We start from the raw sequence: 19,830 nt of genomic DNA, 5'->3' as shown, positions 1-19,830 counted from the left end.
TCAAGTGCTTGCTCCGTACCAGAGTCGTGTCAGGCACTTTAGATTCGCTTTCTCATTTCATCCTTGTGATATAATACAAAATAGATTTGGTTTTTGTCACTGCTTCCTAAGACAATGCTCCAAAAACTCCTGGAATTTCCTGAGTGATGGGGGTGACTTTTGGGATGCATAACAAGCTCCTTCAGATCACATACACAGGTGAGGGGCCCTAGATGGCCTCAAGATGGCTCTGGTCACCAGAAACACCAAGTGATTAGGGGGTTAGAACTTTCAGCCACATCCACTGACCTCTAGGGAGGGAGGGGGTGCTGGGATTGAGCTCCATAAACGCTTAAACACACTGACCTGCTGGGAGGATGGCACACCCAGAGGGGGCACGGAAGCCCCAAGTCCCCACCCCCCAATACCTCACCTGATGCCTCTCTCCCATTTACCTGCTGCTGAGTCATATCCTTGATAATAAACTGGTAAATCTAAGTAAATGTTTTCCTGAGTTCTGTGAGCCTTTCTAGCAAATTATTGAGCCTGAGGAAGGAGTCGTGGAGACCCCAGATTAAAAAAAAATTTTTTTTTAGTAAAAAAAATAGAGATGGAGTCTCACTCTGTTGGCCAGGCTAGTCTCGAACTCCTGGCCTCAAGTGATCCACCTGCCTTGGCCTCCCAAAGTGCTGGGATTATAGGAATGAGCCACTGTGCCCGGCCTATAGCCTGTCAATGAGAAGTGGGGCAGCTTTGTGGGACTGGGATCTGATGCTAACTCCAGATAGACAGTATCTAATTGAATTGAATTGTTGGACACATAGCTGGTGCTGGAGAATTGAACTGGTTGGAGACACAGAAAACACCCCAGAATTCTCATGAGCAAGCTACTAAAAGTAGCCCACTATTACCTGCATTTTCAATAATGCCCAAGGGGATGCCCCCGTGCTATTTCCAAGCTCACACTCCCATGGTTCCATCTCAGCCCTAGCCACGGGCTCATTCAAAAACTCCTTTAGAAATTTCCAGATGGGCAGCAGGTGCAATCTCTACGTCCCTCTGCAAGCTTTTGGGGACACTTATTAGTCTCACCCAAGTCTTGCAGGATGGCAGCATTAAGGGTGGGCCTGCAAGTTCCCGGCTCAGCAAACAGTCAACTATTTTTTGTGTGTGTGTCAGGGTCTCGCTCTGTCACCCAGGCTGGAGTGCAGTGGTGCAATCATGGCTCACTGCAGCCTTGAACTCTTAGGCTCAAGCAATCCTCCCACCTCAGCTTCCTGAGTAGCTAAGACCACAGGCATGTGCCACTGGGCCCAGCTAATTTTTAAAAATATTTTGTAGATGGGCTGTTGCTATGTTGTCTGGGCTGGTCTCGAACTCCTGGCCTCAAGTGATCCTCCCGCCTTGGCCTCCCAAAGTGCTGGGATTACAGGCATGAGCCACTGTAGCCAGCTTTTTTTTGCAGATGCCCCAGCTACTGTAGTTGATTCTCTCAGAATACTACTCCTGTCACATGGGATTGGGGTGAGGCAAGAAGTATACTCCCAATGACTACAAACTCCCCTCCTCCATCTCCACATAGGGCCTAGGGAAGGGGAAGATAGGGGCAACCAGAGCTGTGGGAAGAGGGTCATCTGGGCCACTGGTGATTAGCAGCTGCCTGGTGAATGTGGAGTCCCAATTCCTCTTTGTCCCCAGCTTTGGGCCTGGTTCCCAGTTCCAGAGCAACAAGAGCTGTCTCCCTAATATCCTGTTGCAGAACACTAACCTGTTCCTTTTGGCAATACGAGTATAGTTCAAGGTAACCTCTAATCAAAAGCAATAAGGTCATTCAAGGGCACACTGGAGAGGACCCCACCTTAATACATGAGACAGTGAGAGGCCAAGAACCCAGCTCCTCCCATAAAGGGAGCTTATTAGAACCTGGCTCAGTTTGCAGCCTTTGAACTTGAGGCTGTTCTCCACTCTGATTTTAGCAGTGCTCTTTAGAAGGCTATGGAGAGGCATTAACAGCCCGCATTCCTACCAAGGATCTACAATTTGGCCTAGAGATAGCTTAAGTTTATTAAATCAAAAGCTGATAATAGGCTGACAAATATCTCAATGAGTTGCAACATGCCAACAGTGATCAGCACCAGATTAACTGTCCCTAAGTCTAGCTTGCTCCTTGTGTACTGTATTATTTTGGGAAATTTAGGCCTCCAACTTGTCGAACAGAAACCAGGGTAGAGGTGTTCAATAAGCCAATCAGTCTATAATTTGAAGACAATAAAATATTTCCACTTTTAGATTTCAAACTTATTTGAGCTTCAGAACTCATTTTGTTTCTCCAAATGCACTTTTGGAATCCCAGTATATAAAGCAGGTAAAAGTGATGAGTGGATTCTTCAGGCTGTTTCTCCCTTCACTGTTTGATACAATATATTTCACTGTTTACCATGCCCGGGAGCACCTTGTGGGGTCCTCAGGTCTGTGGAGCAGAACTGAGAGATGAACTGAGGAGGCTTTGAAGTGAGACAACCCATGCCCTGCCCCCAGGTTTGAATTTCAGCTCCAGTAACTACTGTGTGAACCTGGGCAAGTTATTTAACTCTAAGACTATCATGTGGATGCTAAAGTGAGAAAAGGAATATTTCTGAATTAGGGTCTGTAGATGGGTTCTTTGGTGACTAATGGCTTTTTTTTTTCTTTTTTAAAATAGCTTCCTGGGCTGGGTGTGGTGGCTCACACCTGTCATCTTTGGGAGGCTGAGGCGGGCAGATGGTTAGAGCTGAGGAGCTCGAGACCAGCCTGGGAAACCTAACATGGTGAAACCCCGTCTCTACAAAAAAAAAAAAAAAAAAAAAAAAAAATTAGCTGGGTGTGATGGTGTGCACCTGTAGTCCCAGCTACTTAGGGGGCCAAGGCAGGAGAATGGCTTAAACCCAGGAGGTCAAGACAGCAGTGGGTCGTGATGGTGCCACTGCACTCCAGCCTGGGCAACAAAGTGAGACCTTGTGTAAAAGAAAAAAAATAATAAAAGGTTTCTATTCTCTAATGGAGGATGGCTAGTTTTTAGTTTTTGTTTTTTTTACAGACCCAAGCTGCTTTTGGCCAATCCACTATGTTCTGGAATGTTTGTAAAGAGGAAATTTCTCCCCAAAGATGAGGAGTGGAATTCTATCAGATCAGGTAACCAACCGTCTCAAAGGCCCTTCTTTTTCTACATACCAGTCTTTCCCTAAGATCATTTAGTCACTGAGACTCGGGGTTGGGAAGATATATTTAAGAAGGGAACTATTTCTTAGAGTGATTTCCAAAGACAACAGTTGTTTGTACGTCTAGCTTTACCTAAAGGAGTCTTACTTGGTGTAGGGGAAGCACAATCTTTGGGGTAGGACACTTTGGGGTTTGAATCCAGGCTTCCTGAAACTTCCAGCCAGTTACTTAGACTCTCTAAGCCTCAGTTTCCTTATCTATAAAATGGAGACAATGTTGGCTGGGTGCAGTGGTGGCTCGTACTTGTAATCCCAGCACTTTGGGAGGCTGAGGCAGGTGGACCACTTGAGCCCATGAGTTTGAGACCAGCCTAGGCAACACTGCAAGATCCCCATCACGACACACACACACACACACACACACCCACACACACAAATAGCTGGTGTGGTGGCATGTGCTGGTAGTCAGGAGGCTGAGGTAGGAGGATCGCTTGAGCCTGGAGGGGTGGAGGTTGCGGTGAGCTGTGGTTGCATCACTGCAACAGAGTGAGACTCTAAATGGTGGAATTTATTTTTCTCAAAAGTTAGTTCCATACCTTCTAAAACCAGGTTTAGCAATTTTGTGAGAAATTTTCGTTGAAAATTCTAAGGCCCAAGCTAATGAGCTAGTAATTATAAGTCTTTCTCTGGGCCTCTTAATAATAAAAGATGAAGACAAGCACCTTAATAACACTTATTCTTTCTTGGGTATTTTTGGAACAGAAGCTGAACAGTTGTATTTGGAGTCTGAATAACTAGATGTGGAGCAGACAATCGCTCTGTCAGGTCTTATTTCTCAAGGAGAAAAATGCCACTTCAAACATCATAGTCATTGTTGCAGATTCTTAGAGTGCTAAACAAAGAAAGGGCTTGGAGAAGATTTAGCCAGAGGACCTGGTGGACGACTACCAGAGTCTTTTTTTTGTTTTGTCTTTGTTTTCAGACAGAGTCTCACTTGTTGCCCAGGCTGGAGTACAATGGTATGATCTCGGCTCACTGCAACATCCACCTCCCGGGTTCAAGCGATTCTCCTGCCTCAGCTTCCAGAGTAGCTGGGACTACAAGCACCTGCCACCACGCCTGTCTAATTTTTGTATTTTTAGTAGAGACAGGCTTTTGCCAGGTTGGCCAGGCTGGTCTCGAACTCCTGGCCTCAAGTGATCCACCCACCTTGGCCTCCCAAAGTGCTGAGATTACAGGCATGAACAAGCACAGCCAGCCTAGAGTCTTTGGGTGGAGGAAATAAACTTCAATGAGTGTCAATCTGAAGCCACCCCCAAATCAGAAGCAACTTAGGAAAAAAACTGCACAAATGTATGTTATAATTAATGCTAGTAGCTGTCAAGGAAGACTTTGGATCTGATTCTACAGATGGTGTCAGATTCCCGACAGACAGAACAAAATTCAAAGGCACTGACCTCTCTCACAATCGGGGAATGGGCAGGTTTACAGGCTTACATTGCTAACCCCCCTGCATCCCCCCTCCCCCAAATTAAGTAACAATAAAGTGGTTTAAAACCTTGACCTCAATAAGTTGAGCTCTCTTAGGCAAAGCTTCCCTATGGTGAATGGATAGTAGATGTGATAAGGCATATTGCTCCCGCAGCCCTTGAGTAACAGACTGGGCCTTCTGAGCTCAGGGGTTGGTCATCTTAACCAGGAGCTCCTCCTCAATGTGTCAATCAAAACAAATCACTTTCTCTTTTTTTTTTTGAGATGGAGTTTCGCTCTTGTTGCCCAGGCTAGAATGCAATGGCGCGATCTTGGCTCACCGCAACCTCCGCTTTCAGGGTTCAAGTGATTCTCCTGCCTCAGGCTCCCGAGTAGCTGGGATTATAGGTGCCCGCCACCATGCCTGGCTGATTTTTGTATTTTTAGTAGAGATGCGGTTTCTCTGTGTTGGTCAGGCTGGTCTCGAACTCCCGACCTCAGGTGATCCGCCTGCCTCGGCCTCCCAAAGTGCTGGGATTACAGGCATGAGCCACTGCGCCTGGCCAAAACGAAACACTTTCTACCTGTCAAGGCATGAAAAAAGATGGGAAGCTCTGCTCTGAGGCCATTTTCCCAAACCTGGTGCATTTACACACTGATTCTTGGGTCCCAGACCAGTTGAGTCTGGTTGGGTTGGTCTAAGGTGGGACCCGGATATCTCCAGTTTTCAAAACATCCCTGGGTGATGCTGACCTGATTTGGGAACTCTGTTCTAAGGGCCAAGAAGTTCTGGTGTTTTACTTTAATAAGACTAAAAACAGCAGGGGCTGATGTGGCTGGCCCCAGTTCTGAGCAACTTGTGTGGACTCGTTGCCTGTTTTCTTGAAAGAACAGAGCAGGGCCAGGTGCATTGGCTCACGCCTGTAATCCCAGCACTTTGGCGAGTGGATCACCTGAAGTCAGGAGTTCGAGAGCAGCCTGACCAACGTGGTGAAACCCTGTCTCTACTAAAAATACAAAAATTAGCTGGGCGTGGTGGCGTGCACCTGTAGTCCCAGCTACTCAGGAGGCTGAGGCAGGAAAATCGCTTGAACCCAGGAGGCAGAGGTTGCAGTGAGCTGAAATTGTGACACTGCCCTCCAGCCTGGGTGACAGAGTGAGACTCTGTCTCAAAAAAAAAAAAAAAAAAAAAAAAAAATTACAGAGGGAAGTTCTCCATGAGATGGAACTGAAGAAGAGCTTGTTGTATCTGTTCACTCCTGGCTGAGAGCCTTGGGCCCTTCAGCTCTTGCTTCCTTCTTTGAAAGTCTTAAATGTTAGTTTTCTATAGTACAGCTGTAAGAAGGCTCGTGGCAGACAGAGATAGCATGGCAATACTGCCTTGGGTACCATCCCGGCACTGCAGTGCCACAGATGGCCCAGACTTGGCACAAAACAAACAGCAAATGTAACTTCTAAGGTTTCTTCGAGGTGAAGTAGCAGAGACACGTGCCATCCGGAATTCAGGTTAAACCATAACAGAGGCAATAACACATTTTTTCTGAAAAGTCTCAGCAGCACAAATGGCTGTAACTTCTGCAGGATCTTGCTGAGCCGGCGGAGGATCCCATGATCCTGAGAGCTGGAGCTATTGGTATCACACCTCTGCTCCTGTTCTCCACTCACACCGACAAGGGAAAAGCGACACGCAAACAAACTCTCGTGACGCCACTCACGGTGGCCACTTTCCAAAGACACATGGTTTCCACGGAGCCACCATTCCTGCAACCCATCTGCAGAGCTCGAAGCCAGGGTCAAAGCAGAGAGAAGGGAACACTTATGAAATGCTTACTGTGTGCCAGGGACTGTGCTGGTCACTTTCCATGCCTTGCCTTTGATGTCATCTCACTTCTCCATCCCATCTGTCCATCTGTCCATTCTTTGGAAGGGAGGGAGGGACTCACACACAGAATTGATGATGATCAAATGCAGTGGCTGTGACCGCCTGGGAGGCTCCCAGAGCCAGGGCCCTCACCACATTAGGGCTGAATCATCTAGACACAGAGCACACAAGTTGGGAATCCCAATTCATAGGTTCTAGGGGTTATCTTTTGCACAGATCCCTCTATGAAAAGCCCAACTGTTTCTCCCTTCCATGAATGTTTTGCTTGGATGAATTCTTCCCTCCCTGGTCTGTTCCTTTTGGGATATAGGGTGATAGGGTGATTTCCCCAAGGGTTCTTTCTTTCTTTCTTTTTTGAGACAAAGTCTCACTCTGTTGTCCAGGCTGGAGTGCAGTGGCGCGATCTCAGCTCACTGCCACCTCCGCCTCCCGGATTCAAGCAATTCTCGTGCCTCAGCCTCCCTAGTACCTAGGACTACAGGTGCGTGCCGCCATGCCCAGCTAATTTTCGTATTTTTAGTAGACAGGGGTTTGCCATGGTCTCGAACTCCTGACCTCAAGTGATCTGCCTGCCTTGGCGTCCCAAAGTGCTGGGATTACAGGCGTGAGCCACTGCACCTGGCCCCCAAGGGCTCTTTCTATTGATTCAATGACCCACAATGCCACAATCAGCAACTGTACTCCTGGCAGAGACTTAGATTCTCTGCTTTTGATCTGGCATTTAGGAATTCATATGCCTTGATTTTGTTTGACCTACTTGGTCTGGCATTTCACTACCAAATTCAATTGGTAGGATTTGCAACTGCTGCTCTGAACACTGAGTTCTGGGGAACATCATTCATGCCAATTACTGCAGCAGTTTAAATGGTTTTTTTCCCCTTGAAAAATTAAAAAAAAAAAAGAAAACTCTTTCTCTAGGATGAAGTTGGGCACTATCATTTTTTGTAGTAATCCCAGTAAAAATGGGGTTTGATCCAAATGCTGAGGTAGCTTCTCATTATTAGGCCAAGAGAACAGCAGTGGCTTTTAAAATCAGCACTAGGCATGGTGCTTCAGCGAGACTTGGCGTCTTATCTTTCCCGGGTTTGGAAGGAATGAGGTCTGAAAAAGAACACCTCATTGTTCCTTGGGAAGTGAGTTGCCATGCCAATTATTGGTCTGAAAATGGTGCAGCCAGGGTTGTTGAGAACTGGACTACTGTTTAACACCTTTTTATTTCCAAATGTTCCTATTCATTAATAAAATCTTATTGTTGTCAAGATGGCTGAGGGCAATTTGTTCATGAAAGGGGGTAGCAGAAGAGGGAAGGATGTAGGTTGATGGATTTGAAGGGTCCTAAACCTCTGGGCACCCAGGAGCTTGCCCTCACCATCCCCACAAGAGAGTCAGCCCCTCTGGTGAGGTCACAGGTAGAGTCCCCTTGCATGGTTGCTGATAACCCCTGCTTTTTCTTTTTTCTTGGCCAACGGAATTTTTTATTTTTGGTGACCCCTGCTTTGAAAACTCTCTGCGACCTGCAGAATAAAGTCCAATTTCATTGACTTGGCACTCAATGTTTTTCCCTTGTGCCTCACTGACCCTTGACCATGCACTGAGACTCCTCATTTTCAGCCATTCACTACACTGTCCATTCCATCTCACACATCTTCAGACCTGAGTTTGCTCCCATCCAAGTGTGAGTCAGGGGCAATTTAATGTAGCCGCAGGGTGTGGGCAATTTTGTTATATCTAGGAAAATCTCAACCCATATGTCCATTGACTCAACACTTTCACTTTTAGATTTATTCTACAGAGACGTTAGAACAACTCTCAAAATATATCTATGGCTGTTTCTTGCAGTACCATAATAAGAATGGAAACACCCTAAATGTCCATCAAATGGAGAATGATGTACACATGGCACCACCGTACACTCGCTTATTATTATTATTATTATTATTATTATTATTTTGAGGTAGGGTCTTGCTCTGCTGCCCAGGATCTCAGCTCGCTGCCGCAGCCTCCGACTCCTGGGCTCAAGTGATCCTCTTCCCTCAGTCTCCAGAGTAGCTGGTACTCCAGGCATGTGCCATCACACCCGGCTAATTTTTGTATTTTTTGTAGAGATGGGGTTTTGCCATGTTGCCTAGGTGGGTCTGGAACTTCTGAGCTTAAGCGATCTGCCCGCCTTAGCCTCCCAAAGTGCTGGGATTACAGGCGTGAGCCACTGAACCTGGCCTTCACTGGCATATTATCCGGCCACCTAAAACTCACTAGACAGGCATGTGCTGCACAGAAAAATGGCAAGCTTATGTGGTTAGTGAAATAATGCATGTTGCGAGATGGTGTGCATAGTGTGAGTTTAGTTTTATAAAATACTACTATTTATGCATTATGTTTAAGTATAAACACCAACTTTAACAGCGATGTCTGTGATGAGGGATCATAGGAGATTTGCTCTGTTTTGTGTTTGTATCATGTCGGAAATTTTTTTTACAAGGATCATGTATTAATTTATGAGCAAAAAATAAACATAAACCTATTATGTTTTTAAGGCCCAGCTCAGATTCCACCTCTGCTGTAAAGTCTTCCCTGACTAGTCCTGGGAATCCTCTGAGGATGACTATGTGTACAAGTTTGAGGAAAGTAGATCACACATGACTGTGTGTATTTCTCTTGCTGCCTCACTCTGTACTGTCACTTAGCATTTGTGTCATTATACCATATCCTCCCAACCAGATCATGGGTTTCTTTTTTTTTTGAGACAGGGTCTGGCCCTGTCACCCAGCCTGGACTGCAATGGTGTGATCTCAGCTCACTGCAACCTTTGCCTCCCGGGTTCAAACGATTCTCCTGCCTCAGCCTCCGGAGTAGCTGGGATTACAGGCATGTGCCACCACACTCGGCTAATTTTTTGTATTTTAGTAGAGATGGGTTTTCACCATGTTGTCCTGGCTGGTCTCGAACTCCTGAGCTCAGGCAATCTGCCTGCCTCGGCCTCCCAAAGTGCTAGGATTACAGGTGTAAGCCACTGTGCCCGGCCTCTTTTTTTTTTTTTCAACAGAGTCTCGCTATGTCACCCAGGCTGGAGTACAGTGGCACCATCTTTGGCTCACTGCAAGCTTCGCCTCCTGGGTTCAAGTGATTCTCCTGCCTCAGCCTCCTGAGTAGCTTCGATTACAGGTGCCCGCCACCATACGTGGCTAATTTTTGTATTTTTAGTAGAGATGGAGTTTCACCGTATTGGCCAGGCTGGTCTCGAACTCCTGACCTCAAGTGATCCGCCTGCCTCAGCCTCCCAAAGTGCTGGGATTACAGGTGTGAACCACTGTGCCTGGCCTTCTCTCTCAATTTCTAACAGCACTGGCATCATCCAGACCCTGGAAGGGGAGAGGGCTCAGGGCCCGCGATGCGGCAGCTGCTGAGGACCCTTCTCTTGTGTCTCCTTTGCAGGCTTCCTCCCTCACCCTCCAGTTTTAGAGGCTCCCACCAGGGACCCCTTTGGCAACAGGGACTTCTCCCCATCCCAGTGATGTCATCTAGTCCTCTTATTTTCCAAGAAGCATGCAGGCCCCAGTAAGTTGGAACCCACTGCAAAACAGCTGCGTTACTCTCAGAAAGAAACAGACGGACTTGAGGGAAAGGGGAAAAAAAGAGATAATAACAGCACAACCAAGTGAACTTAACGATGTACCCCGGCATGAGGCAGCTGTGTTAAATCTGGCCATCAGAGTTAACGGAAAATCTTTACCACCCTCAAAGGCCAAGATGTAGACCAGAATGAAAATATTTTTCATTTGAGGGAGCCGAGTGATTTGGATGAAGCTCTTTGTACCGAAGGGTACAGCTAAATATGACAATATTTACTTAGTTGATCTCTCTGTTCCCTTTCTGAGGGCCGGTCCTTAGCAAACAACATTTAATCTCTCACCCTTGACAGTTATTGGAAAAGCTAGATGTATCTCCTTTTGTTCTGTTCTCTCTCCCTTAACAGAGAATTCAACAGATATTTAGATCTGTGGGGACCAATGAACTGGCTGCCAAGGAGTTCTTGGTCCAGGAAGGCTATGACCCAGGGACCTGGAGACTTAGTCACCCAACTTAAGGGGAAAGTTCAAAATCAAATTCTGTCTGAAAAACATTCAATTATGCCATGCCAGGGGCCCATGCTTCTAGGACAGCCTCATGTTATTCTTTCTCCTTTGTTGCTACCTGAGTACAAACAATAGCAAATTTCCCCCATTCAACTTACTATGCTGTATTTATCACTAGTAAGATGGCCTTTATATCCTCCAAAATAAAGGGGATGAGAAATTGCTTCATCTGTAACAAGATGATCAATTCAAAAGGCAGTAGAAGACAGGACCTTTGAGGGCTGACATCATCTTGTTTTTGTACCCTCGATGCTTAGCATGGAGCTGGCACTCAGTAGGTGCTCAGTAAATGCTAACTAAAGGAATTCATTAATGAGTCTTGATACCAGTAGGTTTTACTAAGTTTTCATTCCTTGGATTGGTCTATGTCAGGGTTTATTGATCTTGGCATACTTGACATTTTGGAGCTGGATAATTCTCTGTTGTGGTGCAGTTTGGATTCTTTTCTTTTTTCTTTTCTTTTCTTTTTTAGAGACAGGGTCTCGCTCTGTTTCCCAGGCTGGAGTGCAGTGGCATGATCATGGCTCACTGCAGCCTCAAACGTCTGGACTCAAGTGATCCTCTCATCTCAGCTTCCTGAGTAGCTAGGACTATAGGCACATGCTACTATGCCCAGAGAATTTATTTTTATTTTTATTTTTATTTTGTAGAAATAGGGTCTTGCTGTGTGGCCCCGGCTGTTCTTGAAATCCTGGCCTCAAGTGATCCTCCCGCCTCAGCCTCCCCCAAAGTGCTGGGATTACAGGTGTGAGCCACTGCACCTGGCCCATTTTGGATGTTCAGCAGCCTCCCTGACCTCTACCGACTAGATTCATAACATGCCCTATCCACTTTCAACAATCAAAAATGTCTCCAGATATTGCCAGATGGCCCTGGGGGACAAATTTGCCCGTAGTTGAGAACCTCTGGGCTAGAGACTCCTTTGCTTTTCATTACATGAATCAATGAAGATTTAAAAAAGGAAGCACACACACACACAACCCTCTACTTCTACTTCCTTGACTAGGAAAGACATTCCTTTTTCTTTCCCTTCCTTTGCCCTGGAGGTTATGTCTGAAGATTGAGAAGCTGCACACGTCCTACACATTTGTGTCTAGGGGAGATTGCTGCAGGTGGCAGCCCCCAGGAGGCCAGTATAGATGCCATTTTCTTTGGTCACTCCCCATCTCATGACGGAAGCCAGACCTCATGAACTACTGCAGTGAATGGAGGAGAAAGTACTGGAATTGAACTTGACTAGAAGCCAACATCAAAGGCCTCTGGGTTAGATCTCTCCCAGCATGGCTTTCAGATTCTCCAGCCTGGGCTAGTCCTGCAGGCTAGAAGTTGAGGTTTGTTCTTGCACCCCAAAACTGCCAACTCAGCCTTGCGGGTATGGCCGCACTGCCTGTGGCCTCTGCAGGCATGCTCCGACTTATCGTGCAGAGTTCCTCATTCCTCCACTGGGATCTTCACCTTGAACTCTTGGCAGAGCATCAAGGAGCTGGGATGAAAATCTTGGCAGTAGCAAGACACTATGTATCAGCCACATAACCAGTCCAACCTGCTCAGCTTTTGGCTTCACCCCTTTTCCTGCTTTGGTGTTGATGATGGTCATTTTACATGTGACACGGTGCAAACAGCTTTATGACTCTTATGGGCGGGCAGGGTCTCAGTGGTCTGTGTGACTAATGGAGGGGCTCTCTCTGCCTGAAAAAAATCACACTAATTCCCCCCCACCCCCACCCCACAATACGGCACTGCCCTGCAGAGTCCATTAATGACTATGAGAACAAACTTGAAGCTAAGAGGTTTTTGAGAGCTGAAGTTCAGGCCCTAATAGGAAACAGCAACACAGCAAAAATGAGAATAAGGAAAGCACTGAGCTGGGCTATCAGCTGGTCCTGAATCCCCAAAGCATGCTTCTGAGTCCCCGGTTAGTGGCGATGGCACGAGGGCCATCGGGCAGAGGGCACCCAGTGGAAAACTCCAAGCTCTGGTCACCTTCATGAGAGAGGCAGTCTTGATTGTGTGGCTCAAAGGTTTCCAGGGAGAAATGGAAAAAGAAAGGAAAGTGCTTTCATCCCCTCCTTTGGCCTGGATGGCCGTGTGTGTGTGTGACAGTAGCTGGGTGGAGAGGAGCAACCCAGATAACCCTGGTCTGGGTTCATCAGCATCAAAAAAATCCAGGAGCAGATTCAGCCCATCAGCATCCGGCTTCCTCACATAAAGAGCGTTTCTATTTAGGACGCTGACATCGTCAACTTACAAAGATGGATGGGAAGAAAAGGCCCATGGAGCTGGATGCCTCCGATTAAAAAAAAAAAAAGGAACTCTGATTCACAACTGCTTGCTTAATGGCAACGAATTCATTTTCTTTGATAGCGCTTGCTCTGAAATTGTCACTGCTGGAAGAAAAAAAGCAAAGTCCCTTGCCTTCACTCATTCATTCAGCAACCATTGAGTGAGCGCCTGCTAAGCACTGGTGCTGTGGCAGCGGCTGGGAAAGAGCCAGCTCTTGTCTTCGCAGAGCTCCTGCCATAGTGATGAGCTAGCATAACCTAGCATGATCTAGAAGCCACGGACCAGAACTTTGCTGCCTCCAGCCCAGCAGTGGTGGGGGCATGCCCAGGAAAACTCAGAAAGGTGGAGTCCTGTGTGAGCTGAACTCTGAAGGAGGGCCAGTGAGGGGTTTCAAGCAAAGAACAAGGTCAGATTTCATTTTAGAAGGAAACTCCGGTGGTGGGGTGGAGGGTGTTAATTATTTACAGTGTGCCAGTTAGACATTTGTTTGGAAATGGTTTGCCTTCTGAATCGGTTGTTCCTCTTATTCCCAGTCCCTGGTGTGTTTACAGTAGACACAACCACTAAAACAGCCCAGGAAACTCACCCCTCTTCCTTTGGGTGGGTTCAGACTGCAGTCTGTAATCTGGCCTGTTGAAGGTGGTGGGGCTGGGGTTACAAGGGAGTCACCCCTGGGGGAATGCTTTTTCTAAGATTTTATTGCAGGCTTCCAATGGTACCTATAGCCCTTTGTGGTCCGGCTGCCAGGTCCACGGAGGAGGAATTCCACCTGTTACAGATGCCAGCAGATCCCCTGGGAGGTCACACAATGGATGATGAGTGTGCAGGGCTCAGCCCTATGGGGCCCCTTCTCCCGCATCCATTTAGTAACCGTAAGACTCCAGGATGGGCCAGGGGTGGCCCTGAGCGTCAGAGCTGAATCCAGAGTTCCATCCATCTTCAATCACCTCTTCCTGTAGAACAAGGCTTCCCAGCCTTGGCACTATGGACATTTGGAGCCAGATAATGCTTTTTTTTTTTTAAACGGAGTCTCACACTGTCGCCTGGGCTGGAGTGCAGTAGCGCAATCTCGGCCTCCTGGGTTCAAGTGATTCTCCTGCCTCAGCCTCCCGAGTAGCTGGAATTACAGGCACCTACCACCATGCCCAGCTAATTTTTTGAATTTTTAGAAGAAACAAGGTTTCACCATGTTGGCCAGGCTGGTCTTGAACTCCTGACCTTGTGATTCACCTGCCTCGGCCTCCCAAAGTGCTGGGATTACAGGCGTGAGCCACCGCGCCCAGCTGGAGCCAGATAATTCTTTGTTGTGAGGGGCTGTCTGTGCCGTAGAGGATTTTAGCAGCATCCCTGGCCTCTACATTCTAGATACCAGTAGCACCTCCTATGTTTTGACAACCAAGAATGTCTATAGGCATTGCCAAGCATCCTCGTGAGGCAATAATCACCCCCAGTTGAGAACTGCTCCAGCGGACAGTTTTCCATTCTCTTCCTACTCGATCTCTTGGCAGCATTCAGCACCTCTGGTCACTCTCCTCCTCTTGAAACTTGCATTCCTTGGTGCATTTCTGTGTTTTCCTCCTAACTTTCTGACCAATTCTTTTAGATTCCTGATTCTTTTAGATTCAACCTGATCTCCATATGCTGCCATCCTTGAAGGCTCAGACTTGAACCCCTTTCCCACTTACATTTCATGCTTTCTTCCTCTCATCCATCCCCAGGATTTTTAAATCTCCTATTCGCCAAATACTCTCAAATTGGTCTCCCAGATCTCTCACCTAAGCTCCAGACTCATTTCTGTCTGTGTTAGATGCCTCACTGACATCACAAAATCCACTCATCTTTCTCCAACGTATACCTCTCTTCTCACCTTCCCATTTCAGTAAGCAGCACCCCCATCTATCAGTTGCCAAAGCCAGAATCCTTAAGGCCATCCCAACTCCTCCTTCAACCTCATCCACACATCCAATCCATGAGCAATCCCTGTCAACTCATCTTCAAAATATACCTCAAAACCATCTGCTCCTGTCCATCTCTGCCGCCAGCCCTCTAGTGCAAGCCACGATAGAACCTAAGTAACCGACAATATAAATCACAATAGTGACCTTGGTGGTCTCCTGACTCTGTTCTTCTCCAGTCCATTCTCCATCCAGAACAATCTTTTAAAAGCATAATTTAGATCCTATGACACCTCAGCTTCATTTATTTTTTATTATTTTTTTTTTGAGACCGAGTCTCTGTTGCCCAGGCTGGATTGCAGTGGTGCGATCTCGGCTCACTGTAACCTCCGCCTCCTGGGTTCAACCTCAGCCTCCTGAGTCGCTGGGACTTCAAGTGATTCTCCTGCCTCAGTCTTCTGAGTAGCCGGGACTAAAGGCGCATGCCACCATGCCCGGGCAATTTTTGTATTTTTAGTAGAGTTGGGGTTTCATTCTGTTGGCCAGGCTGGTCTCAAACTCCTGACCTCAGGTGATCTGCCTGCCTCGGCCTCCCAAAGTGCTGGGATTACAGGCGTGAGGCACTGCGCCCGGCCTGAAATGTCATTTTTTCCATAGCATGTCTCCTGATCCTATCCTCTTAAATTCAGTTTCCTTATCACAGTCTCTCCCCGTAGCTGCCTTCCTGCACTTGTGACTCTGAACTCCATATGTATCTGTGTGACTATTTCTCTACTGTTCGCCAAATACTCTCTGCGTGGTATTTGTTAGATTGGAAGTGTCCTGAAGGGAGGGACCCTAAGCATCTCTTTGGCTCATTGCTGTGTCTTTTTTTTTTTTTTTTTTTGAGACAGTTTCTCATTCTGTTGTGATCTCAGCTCATTGCAGCCTCCACTTCCCAGGTTCAAGCGATTCTCGTGCGTCAGCCTCCTGAGTAGCTGACCACCCTGCCGGCTAATTTTTGTATTTTTAGTAGAGTTTTCGCCATGTTGATCAGGCTGGTCTCGAACTCCTGAACTCAAGTGAGCCGCCTGCCTTGGCCTCCCAAAGTGCTGGGATTACAGGCATGAGGCACCATGCCCAGACATCCCCATCTTAACATTGTATGTGACACTCAGTGAGGACTCCATAAATATTTATTGGATGAATAATTACTGGACTCTTTACCACTCATCTCCTTGGCCAAGCTGCATCCAGGGAAGAATACTCTAGGACCCAGGGAAGGAGGTACGGACGTGCCCATGAGTGACCCTGTGAAGCATGAAGGAAAAGCTCCTCGAATGTCTGTGTGAATGAAAGGAAGCTTTCTAGTGGAGGTTCTTTGGGGGCACAGAGCACAGGGAAATGAGTCAGGCACGTTGACTAGAAATAAGACTTGATTTCTTCATTAATATTCTATATTTGTATGAAGGCTTCCTACTGAATCAGGAGGGAACTCCCTGAAGTCCAGGCAGAGCCACACCAAAGCACACTGGGAGGAAAAGCTGAAATTAGTTCAGATGGTTTTCTGGCAACCCTGCTTTCCTGGAAGGCCCAGAGCTCCCAAAGAGGCCGGGAGGTCCAGGTAGGACAGCAGCCCGGGCGGGGGGCCCGAGGCGTCACAGGAGTGCTTTGCACAATGCTCTGCATATCATCAGAGCCCCATTAAGCACTGGCAGACTTGACATGAAACTATAGGATTTCTGTGGAGCGAGACAAGGGGAAGGTCAGTGGCCCTGTTTATTTCCCTCTTCGGCGGGTCCACAGTTACGTAGGGAGCGTTTAACTTTCTTTATCTTAAAATGCATAGGTGTGGTTGGCCACAGAGCATAATGAAAGCTGATGATGTTAAAACGCTCACCCTTTGGGTGGAGATGAGCAACACAGAGTGATCCACATCAGCCTCTCCCCAGCCCTTTCAGGGACAGCAGCTGAACACACGCGCCTGCAATTAAGCAGCCGAGCATTTGCTAAGATCAGTTAAGACTTTTATACCGAAATGAACCCCAAAATGTGGAGGCAAAAGAAATCTGAACCACGTCGGGAGCCTGGTTTATTTGCGTAAGGACAGAATTCATTTTGAATAAGTTTATTTATTGTGTCTCCCATCAGCCTTGATGACTCTGGGAGAAGAGTTTCAAGGTCCACGTGTTACGGCTCAAGGACGAGTCTGGGGCCCTGATTCCAAACATATTGGGATTGGTGGCATGTCGCTAACCAACAAAAATAGCCCTGCATCTGCTGTCATTGCAGGGCTGGGATGTTATTTACAAGTGGGTCACCCAAGTTCCGTCAGCAGCCATTAATAAAATACTAATGGGATATAAATGGCGACTCGCACAAACCGTATAACAAGAAGGTAGAACTAAGGCAAAGGATGGATCCTGGTAGGTTGAAAACCAGACAGAAAGCAGTTCTCTGAAATTTATTCTCAGCCAAGAACAAAGGAGATGCCCTCATTAAGGTGCTTGGTGTTTTGAGAGAAAAGAGCTGTGCTGGAATGAGCTATCAAAGTTTTCAAGGATTGATTCAGATACAAATAAAACACAGGTGGCTCACGCCTGTAATCCCAGTGCTTTGGGAGGCCAAGGTGGGCTGATCATTTGAGATCAGAAGTTGGAGACCAGCCTGGCCAACAGGGTGAAACCCCATCTCTACTAAAAATACAAAAATTAGCCAGGTATGGTGGTGGGCGCCTGTAATCCCACATACTCAGGAGGCTGAGGCAGGAGAATGGCTTGAACCTGGGAGGCAGATGCCACAGTGAGATCACACCACCACACTCCAGCCGGGGCAAGAATCCATCTCAAAAAAAAAAGAAAAAAAAAAAAAAAAAAAGAGCGCAGGTAATTGTTTTTCAGCAAGGCCTGTGTGTTGGATGGTCCAGCCCTATGGATACTGACGTTGCCAAAAATGATGGCAGAGTTGGGAGACAGGAAAACTAAGTGGAGATTGAGTAACAGCCAGGCCCAATGATGGTCCCTGAAGAGTTAGAGACCTAATTTTGAGACTTGCAAAAAGAACCGGCAAGACATGAAAGCAAATTGAATCCACACGACGAGAGATGGCATCCTCCCAAGTTAGGAGGCACTTAAGAAATAGTTGTGGAATGAATGAATGAATGAATCTTCCACATCTCATCCCAACTGTTGCTTACCTCAGATTCCTTGTAGTAGCGCTCTGGAATTTCATCGCAGGCAATATCAATAAAGCAAACTTCTCTCTCCACGTCTTTGGCTTCATTGTCGAAAATCTGCAAAAGCAGAGCAACATATCAAAGGTTAGTGATAGCAGGTGTTACCCTCCAAAGTGCCCGAGGCAGAATAACCCCCACACAGAGCATCTTCACACGTCTCAGGGCCCCCGGCTAGTGCTTTCACCAGCCTCAGAATGCGCAAGAATCATAGAAGGCTTTGATTCATGGCTTTGGTTTTGTCACATCAGAGGCAGGTGTAGCATCAATCACTGCTTGGTGAGAGGTAGAAGAAAAACTGGGCTGTTTTTAGGAGTTCAAGAGTGAGGAAATTAATCTCTTCCAAAAAAAAATCTCTTCCCAAACTGAAGTCTGCTGATTTTTGGCAGTTCATCTGAACAGGAGGAGTAAAGAGGTTGGAAAGGGGCTGGCTAAATTTGAGTCAAAAAGCAGGGATATAGGCCAAGAGTTAGAAAGAAAAGTGTGTGCTTTTAAATTAAAATTATATATATGTTAAAAATATATATTATATATTTTTATATATATTTAGTTTCACAAATAAAACATGCTCATTGCAGAAAATATAGATAAGCAAAAATAAGAAAACAAACCACAATCTCATTATCCAGGGGAAACACACCTGTTTTTCTTGATCATTTAAGGGCACAATTTCCTTTGTACACATAAAGGTAACAAGGTAAAGCTTGGTAAGACACTGAGATGGTTTCCTGCCCATCTGCTCTAGGTTTCACTGGCCCAGAATGCACATCACTTGCAAAAGAATAATAATAATAATAATAATAACAACAACAACACAGCCGCAATATATAGATATAAATGTCGGCCTGGGCGCAGTGGTTCATGCCTGTAATCCCAGCGCTTTGGGAGGCCGAGGTGGGCAGATCACTTGAGGTCAGGAATTTGAGACCAGCTTGGCCAATATGGTGAAACCCTGTCTCTACCAAAAATACAAAAATTAGCCGGGCGTGATGCTGCACACCTGTAATCCCAGCTACTTGGGAGGCTGAGGCAGGAGAATCACTTGAACCCAGGAGGCAGAGGTTGCAGTGAGCCGAGATTGCGCCACTGCACTCCAGCCTGGGTGACAGAGTGAGACTGTCTCAAAAAAAAAAAAAAAAAGTCTAAATTTTGGTGGAAAAATTAAGTTCTTCTAGTTCTTCTCACTGTCATTTTTCTGGTCGAAAGGGATAATCATCCTTCTGCAGGATGATAAACAGCTTTCTTTTTTTGAGACGGAGTCTCAAGGCTGGAATGAAGTGGTGGGATCTGAGCTCACTGCAATCTCCGCCTCCTGGGTTCAAGCCATTCTTCTGCCCCAGCCTCCTGAGTAGCTGGGACTACAGGTGCCCACCACCAAGCCTGGCCAATTTTTGTATTTTTAGTAGAGATGGGGGTTTCACCATGGTGGCCAGGCTGGTCTTGAACTCCTGACCTCAAGTGATCCATCCGCCTTGGCCTCCCAAAGTGCTGGGATTACAGGCGTGAGCCACCATGCCCGGCCAACAGATTTAAGTTTGGACAACCACTTCATTCTTAGAGGAAGTCTTAACTGTAGCCACATCCCACTGTTTAGCTCATTCCTGGAGGGAATCAACAGTTAACACTAATTACATCTGACTCTTCGGGAGAGAATGCAGTATTTTGGAAGAACAGGGTGGTTGATGCCCAAGAACACTGTCCTAACCCAAACTTGGTGCCTATTAACACAGTCTCCCACAAGAGGGCATCTGAAGGGCTCTTTATAGGCTCAACTCATCTT

The 19,830-nt window shown here is 46.7% G+C and overlaps 1 protein-coding gene across 2 annotated transcripts in view; it reads right to left on the bottom strand.

Moving 5' to 3' along the window:
* PITPNC1 (phosphatidylinositol transfer protein cytoplasmic 1) overlaps positions 1 to 19,830 on the bottom strand; it is a 315,351-nt gene that overhangs the window by 46,763 nt on the left and 248,758 nt on the right. For both annotated transcript variants that reach the window (XM_063599339.1, XM_063599338.1), the window contains exon 5: positions 18,015 to 18,110. In XM_063599339.1, coding sequence (XP_063455409.1) covers positions 18,015 to 18,110 — 96 coding nt within the window. The remainder of the gene's footprint in view (positions 1 to 18,014; positions 18,111 to 19,830) is intronic.

This window comes from Pan paniscus, chromosome 19 (assembly GCF_029289425.2).
Source record: "Pan paniscus chromosome 19, NHGRI_mPanPan1-v2.0_pri, whole genome shotgun sequence".
NCBI lineage: Eukaryota > Metazoa > Chordata > Mammalia > Primates > Hominidae > Pan > Pan paniscus.
This window is presented reverse-complemented; position numbering and strand designations above follow the sequence as displayed.